General features: G+C 38.1%; 2 protein-coding genes across 2 annotated transcripts; one reads left to right on the forward strand and one right to left on the reverse strand.

Annotated features, from left to right (window-relative positions):
* The first annotated feature begins 1,195 nt into the window (after nucleotides 1-1,195).
* LOC106372795 lies at nucleotides 1,196-2,901 on the forward strand. Its single transcript, XM_013813076.2, has 4 exons — nucleotides 1,196-1,973; nucleotides 2,092-2,264; nucleotides 2,351-2,719; nucleotides 2,845-2,901. Exons 1-4 carry the CDS (start codon nucleotides 1,196-1,198, stop codon nucleotides 2,899-2,901), a joined length of 1,377 nt encoding a protein of 458 aa, XP_013668530.2.
* A 4,231-nt stretch (nucleotides 2,902-7,132) lies between these two features.
* LOC106372797 lies at nucleotides 7,133-7,735 on the reverse strand. Its single transcript, XM_013813077.1, has one exon. It carries the CDS (start codon nucleotides 7,733-7,735, stop codon nucleotides 7,133-7,135), a length of 603 nt encoding a protein of 200 aa, XP_013668531.1.
* Between the last annotated feature and the right edge of the window lie 31 nt (nucleotides 7,736-7,766).

A 7,766-nucleotide genomic window follows, 5' to 3' on the forward strand; every position in this document is an offset into this window, starting at 1 on the left:
TATTAGGTGAAAATATTTTATTTATAATAGTTATCGTGTTTTTAACAAGTCGAGTAAATAAAATAAATTTTCATAACCTTCTCTCGTTGATTATTATCTATCAAGTAATTCTTAAAAACTGGGAAATATATCCGAATAATTAATAAGTACTTGTAAGTAATAAGTAATCGAACAAGTCAAGTAACTTGTAAATAACATATTTTTGGACAAGTACTCGAAATAACAAGTACTCTCGAAATAACAAGTACTCGTTTCCGAACAAGTCAAGTACAAGTTGAAAAATTCATTACTCGTTCAAATCAAGTCAAGTATCAAGTATACGTAAAAAAAATAAGTACTCGCCGTGCCCACCCCTAATGGAATGGAGTGATGGACCCGGTTTTGGAAATATTATGTATTTTCTTCATTTAAAACTATTAGCTAATCTCAAATTTTACTCTAATTATGATTTGAAACTGAAATGAATAGTTCTTACAAAAGAAATATACACGAATATGTGTTGAATGAAATATATTATCAAAAAAAATTAGGAAAGCGAGAAGGAGTAACAACTATTTGGATTTATCCATTTTGTATCCTTATTTTTTTTTGGTAAAAGAAAAGGTGTTTTCAGCTCTTTACCGGGAACCCAAGCATTGTAAATAGTCCATTCCAGCGCGAATTGAACCCGAGTGGCGGAAATTACAGCCGTAATCCCTTTACAACTGGGCCAACTCGACGTTGGTATTTTTTTTTTTTGTATCCTTATTGTTTCTTAACTATATTGTAAGCAGATTAGTTTCTCCTTAACTTGGGGTTTTGGCTTATTAAATCCTCAACTCTCTAATTTCGGCATATTTAATCTCTAACTTTTATTTAAGCATAATAAATATTAAACTCTTTTAAGGAATCCAATTAAATCCTGAAGTTTCTATTTTTTGGCTGAAAAGAGCTTATGTTAACCTAGATTACTACTTCGTCACGTCTCCGTTACGTCGTTCTTCACAGAAAACTCAAATCGTATATCTTTTGGAACCTCACTCATTGAATTAAGCAAACTCACTATGAATAACAAGAGACAAGAACTGGAGATTAGAAGGTCGACAAAAAGGTAAGCTTCGTTCTCAGCGTATTAATGACGATTCAATTCAATGAGTTGTGTTCTAAAACATTATTTGAATTTTTTTAAATGATATGTATCGGTAGTCTTGCCATGATGGGAGACATCGAAGGTTTAGGTTCTGAAACTCATGGTAGAAACAATGATGGTGAGAATGAAGAAGAGAATTGTGACATGGTTGAAGAAGGTGCATCACAACTAGAAGAATTGTTTGGAGATATTGCACAAGATGATGTAAGTGATGATGATAACAATGGTGATTTATTGGAGGATGATACAATTCCTCTTGTTTCTGATTCATCGGAGGATGAGTACGAAGACAATGAGGACATGGTACAATTTCATCCAAATTATATAAATCCAGATGAGCTTCTACATCTAGGAAAAACCTTCAATACTGCAGCAGATTTTAAGTATGCATTGGTTAAGTATTCTTTGAAGACAGAGTATGATGTGAAGCTGTATAAGTCAACGACTAAGAAGCTTGGAGCAATTTGTTCAGCAAAAGAGTGTCCAGGGAGGGTTTATTGTTCGTTTGAGAAGTCAAGAAACAAGCTGATGATTAAGGTTTATACAGCTGAACATGTTTGCAATAAATCAGGTTACTCAAAGATGCTAAAAGTTCATGTAATTGCCGAGCTGTTTGAGGAACCTCTTAGACTGAATCCAAAACTTTCACCAAAGGAGATGATGGAGTCTATAAAGGCAGACTACAATTTGAATGTTACACTGTTTCAGTGTGAACATGGAAAGAAAAAAGTGGTCGAACAAAGAAGGAAGATGCATGGAACACAATTTGGTAGACTCTGGGATTATGAGAAAAAAATCCTTGTATCAAATCCAGGGTCCACAATGGACATTGAGACACTTCCAGGTCCAACACAAGTTTTACAGAGTTTATATATGCTTTGAAGCGCTCAGAGAAGCATGGAAACAGACATGCCGCCGAATAATTGGACTAGATGGTGCTTTTCTAAAGTGGGATATAAAAGGTGAGTTGTTGGCTGCGGTTGGAAGAGATGCAGATAATAGGATTTTCCCTATCGCATGGGCTATAGTTGACATTGAAAACAATGATAACTGGGAATGGTTCATCAAACATATCCAAACTGATTTGGATCTTGGACAAGGAGACAACATGACAATAATATCTGATAAACAAAAGGTTTGTTGTGAAGATTATGAGTATATCTATCTAGTTTTAAAATTTATGTTTGTATTTTGATATTTTTCATGTTGAACTGATCTTAGAGTTTGGTAAATGCTGTGCATAATGAGCTTCCACAAGCTGAGCATCGAATGTGTGCTCGACATATCCTTGCAAACTGGAGAAAAACTAACAAAGATAAAGAGTTGGAGCCTATGTTTTGGAAAATAGCACGAAGCTATACTATAGGAGATTTTGACGACAACCTTGAAGCATTAAAAACCTATAATTCAGGTGCGTATGATTCCCTACAACACACTGCACCTACTACATGGTCTCGGGCTTTCTTTAGGGAAGATTCTTGTACTATTGACAACTCGAACAACTTGTCTGAATTTTTCAACAAAACCATTAGAGAAGCTCGACGAAAACCATTGCTTGAGATGTTAGAGGACATTAGAAGACAAACTATGGTACGTAACGCTAAACGGTCTACTGCTGGAAATAGATGGAAGGGGAAATTTACAAAAAAAAGCACAAGCTGAGATTGAAAAGAGTCGAGCTGATTCAAAAGATTTAATTATGTATCAAACCACAGGTGATGAATATGAAGTTGATGATCACGGGACTGGATATCGTGTCGACGTACATTTGAAAACGTGTGGTTGTCGAAAGTGGCAGCCTTGTAATCATGCTATGTGTGTTATCATAGGGAAAAAACTAAATCTTGATGACTATGTATCAGAGTATTTTACTACTCATAAATGGCAGTAGACATATGCTCAGGGAATGATATTGTTCTAAGAGAAAATGACTAGGATATCACTAAAAAAGTTTTTGTTATAAATATAGCCTCTAAGAATAAAAATGATCAAAATAGCACTTAATGTTTTATCAAAAGAGATAAATATACACTTATACCCCAATGGTAAATTAATTTAGACATTAGGGTTTAAAGTTAAGGGGTGGAGTTTAGAATTTAGGGTTTAGGGTTTAGTGTTTAGAGTTTAGGGTTTAGAGTTTAGGGGTGGGGTTTAGGGTTTAGAGTTAAGGGGTGGAGTTTAGGATTTAGGGTTTAGGGTTTAGGGCTTAGGGTTTACGGTTTAGAGTTTACGGTTTAGAGTTTAGGTTTTAGGGTTTAGAGTTAGGGAGTGGGGTTTTGGGATAAGATTTCAAATTTTGAAAAATAAAAAAAAATTAAATTTTTCAAAAGATAAAATGCTATTTTGGTCATTTTAGTTTTTGAAGACTATTTTTGTGACATAAACTTAGAAATGTACTATTTTGGAGATTTGCCATTGTTCTAATGTAGAGAATGAAATCAAAGATTATAAGAAACCACTTTTATTAGCTTAAGAAAATCTCTCAAAACTTAAGCTCTCACAAAAATTTCTAACTTCAAACTCATAAGTTTATGGCACATCTCACCATCTTCTTATATAGATTCTAAAACTTCCTAATCTCTCATAACAATAGAAGTTTTCCTTTTTCTCCTAATCTTAACTTTTTAGTATTGCTTAGTCTTCAAGTTATTTCCATGTTTATCTTCAAGTTTAACTCCAATAATCTCCCTCTTAAACTTGAAGTCTTCATGATTCAAATCTTGAACTCCAACTAACTTTCTCATTTCTTTGAAATTTAATTCTTCCCAATGATTTGGTTAGAATATCAGCCTTTTGAAGATTTCCAGCAACATGTTCTACCATCACTTGATCATTATCGATGCATTCCCTTATAAAATGATAGCGTTTATGGATATGCTTGCTACGCCCATGGAACACCGGATTCTTTGTTAGAGCGATGGCAGATTTGTTATCTATCTGAATGACTACCTTCTCATTAAGCTTCTCCAATACTTCCGCCAACAATTCTTGTAACCAGATAGCTTGCTTTGCGGCTTCAGTGGCTGCCATGAACTCGGCTTCACACGAGGATAAAGCAATTGTTTCTTGCTTTTGAGAGCACCGGGTTATCGGACAATCATTGAGATAGAACATATGACCTGTGGTACTTCTCCCGTCGTCTTCACCTACATTGTGGCTACTGTCGCTGTATCCCACCAGTGTTGCTTTGGTTGATCTTCTGAAGTCAAGACCGTATCCGCACGTGCCCTTAATGTACCGAAGAATCTGTTTTAATGCAGCCGCATGTGACTCTTTCGGCTGGTGCATATACCTGCTCAAGACACCAACTGAGTAAGAGAGGTCTGGTCGTGTGTGTACAAGATACCGAAGACACCCTATTGTCTGTCGGTATTCCTTCTCATCAACGTTTGGCTCCTCTTGTGCCTTTGAAAGTTTTAAGCCTGCATCCATTGGAAACTGAGTTAAATTGCACCCGGTCATGCCTGTTTGCTCCAATATCTTCTTAGCGTAAGCCTCCTGTTTTATAGTGATGCCGCCATTGTATTGTAGGACCTCCATACCAAGATAGTATGTTAGTAAACCCAAATAGCTCATCTCGAATCTCTTGGACATATTGTCTTTGAACTCGTTTATCAGTTCCATATTCGATCATGTTATTAACAAGTCGTCGACGTATACTGCAACGAGAAGTAGCTTTCCGTCCTTCTTCTTTCTATGTAGTGAGGGTTCCTTGGAGCATTTGGCAAAATTCAACTCTTCTAGTGCTTTGTTTAGCTTCTCATTTCATGTTCTAGGAGCTTGTTTTAATCCGTATAAAGCCTTTCTTAGTTTATACACTTTCTCCTCGCTCCCTTTGATCTCATATCCTTCAGGTTGACTAACATACACATCTTCTTTTAAGTCCCCATTCAAGAAAGCTGTCTTGACGTCGAGATGGTGCACTTCCCAACCATTGAATGCCGCCAACCCTATAATGAACCGTACGGTTTCAATTCTTGCTACTGGAGCAAAGACTTCTTCATAATCTATACTGTGTCTTTGAATGTATCCTTTAGCAACCAACCTAGACTTGTGCTTGTTTATGCTTCCATCAGAGTTTCTTTTGATCTTAAAAATCCACTTGAGTCATATTGCTTTTGCGCCTGGAGGGAGATCAACCAAGTCCCATGTCTTGTTTCTGATTATAGAGGTGATCTCCTCGTCGCAAGCATCTCTCCATACCTTTTCTTCCTTAGCCTCCACAAAATCATAAGGTTCATCATTCAATAACAACAACAATCGTTCTCCTTCGACTTCTGATAGATACACATAGTCTTCTAGGTAACCAGGCATTTTGCATACCCTCGTTGATCTTCTCAAATTTCATTGAGTTTGCTCTGCATCGATATTAGGTGGCAAAACAGAGTATTGTTGTTCGTTGAGTGTTTCATCGTTCTCCTTGTGTTGATCACTGTCGTGATCAGCCTCCTCTTCATTCTCTTGTAATCCATTGTTTCCATGAGTTCCAAAGCTTATTTCGAACATACCAGGGTCGGTCTCGACGTCATTGGAAGAGTTACTCCAAACCCAACTCTTGCTTTCGTCGAACACAATGTCTCTACTCGCTACCAACCTCCGGTTTATGGGATCAAAGAGTCTATATGCTTTAGAGCCTGGTTCCGTTCCCAAGTGAACAAGCATTCTTGTTCTATCATCCAATTTTCTTAAGAACGGTCTATCAACTTTGGCATACCCGATGCATCCAAACATTCTAATATGCTCGATGTTTGGCCTCCGTCCTTTAAGTGTTTCGTATGGTGTCTGTGTTTTTAGTACTCTTGTTGACACTCGGTTGATAAGATAAGTAGAATGTCTAACTCCTTCCCCCCATAGAAAATTTGGAACATTCATATGTTTCATTATGCTCCTAGTCATCTCGAGAAGGGTTCTGTTTCGACGCTCTACTACTCCATTCTGCTGCGGTGAGTATGGAGCAGTAAGATGTCGAGTTATCCCTGAGCTCTCACAGAATGCCTTTAATTCGTTTGAAGTGAATTCACCACTTCTGTCAGTTCGTAGAACTTTGATCGCCTTCTTAGTCTCTCCTTCAACCACAGCTTTGAATACTTTGAATTTCTCGAAAGCCTCACTTTTCTCTTTTAACAATATCGACCACATGTATCTTGAGTAGTCGTCGATGAGACCAAAGATGTACCTATTATTTCCAGCAGTAGGTGGTGATATCGGACCACATAAGTCGCCATGGATAAGCTCGAGTGCTTCAGAGGCTTGATATGTCGTTGCACTAGGAAACGGGTTCCTGGTTTGTTTCCCAATTAAGCATGATGCACATGTTTCACTTTCAATGCTCAGAGTCGGTAGTCCTATCACCAGTTGCTCTTTGATCATGGCTTTCATTGAGCTTTCTCCTATATGTCCCAACCGTGCATGCCATCGAGTTGAGTCTGATAGAGTCGTTAGTTGTAGGCACTTGGTGTCGATAATATCCATCAGAACTTTGTACAATCGATTTATTGCTCTCTTGGCTTGAACGATAAGTCTACCTTCTTTATCATGAAGCGGTAAGGTCTCTTCTTTCATGCGGACTTCACAGCCCGACTCTGTGGCCTGTCCGAGACTGATGATATTGCTTTTGAGCTCGGGTATAAAATAGACATCTGCTAGTATCTTCTTCTCACCGCTCGGACTGATGAACAATATTGCACCTTTTCCTTTTATGTCGATCCTTGAGTCATCTCCGAAACGCACCTTCCCTGTTACTGTCTCATCAATTGTTTTAAAGTAATATCATCTTCCCGTCATGTGGTTGCTAGCGCCATTATCTAGGTAACAAACTCTGTTATTATCAAAATTGCTCTCGAACTCCTTTGGATTTACATTCTTCTTGTTGAGATAGACGACTTCGTGCATTAACAGCTTGTCTGCCTCTTGAGTATCATAAACTTTGTGCTCGTTCTCGTATGCTTCTTGTAGTTTTAATATTATGTCGGGACAACTAGAGGCAAAGTGCCCATTCTTATCTCAACGGAAGCACGTGATCTTTGATATATCGAACTCTTGGTACATTCTTCCACGACCTCGGCCTCTGCCGTAGTAGCCTCTTCCTCGTCCTCTGTTTTTGTAATCCCCATTGTAGTTTCGACCAGACTGCGATTGATGCTCCGAGTTTACATACATTAATTTGTTCTGCTCGATGGGACTTTCTTCTTCTTCTTCTTTGATCCGCTCCTCATAAGCCTTTAACCGCCCAATAATATCCTCAAAACTAGTGGTCTTGATATCAAGCAATTGTTCAAGGGACGCCACCAAGTGTATATACTTCTTTCTCGGAAGGCTTTTGAGAAACTTCTTGACTACTTTCGACTCCTCTATAGTTTCACCCAGTGCTGCAGGATTTGAGGTTATTTCGGATAACTTGCAAACGAAGTCATCGATTGATTCCGTCTCCTTCATCTTTAACCGATCAAATTCTGCCATTAGAGTCTGCAACCTAGCTTCTCGAACTCTTTCTGCTCCTAGATGTCGTCCTTTGATTGCCTCCCATACTTTCTTCGCGGTGTCCAGCTCTCCAACTTGTAGTACGAGTGCCTCTGGAATAGAAGTGAAAAGTAGTCCCATGGCCATATCGTTTTTGTCTCTCAACTTCTACGATCTC

This window comes from Brassica napus, chromosome C1, assembly GCF_020379485.1.
Source record: "Brassica napus cultivar Da-Ae chromosome C1, Da-Ae, whole genome shotgun sequence".
NCBI lineage: Eukaryota > Viridiplantae > Streptophyta > Magnoliopsida > Brassicales > Brassicaceae > Brassica > Brassica napus.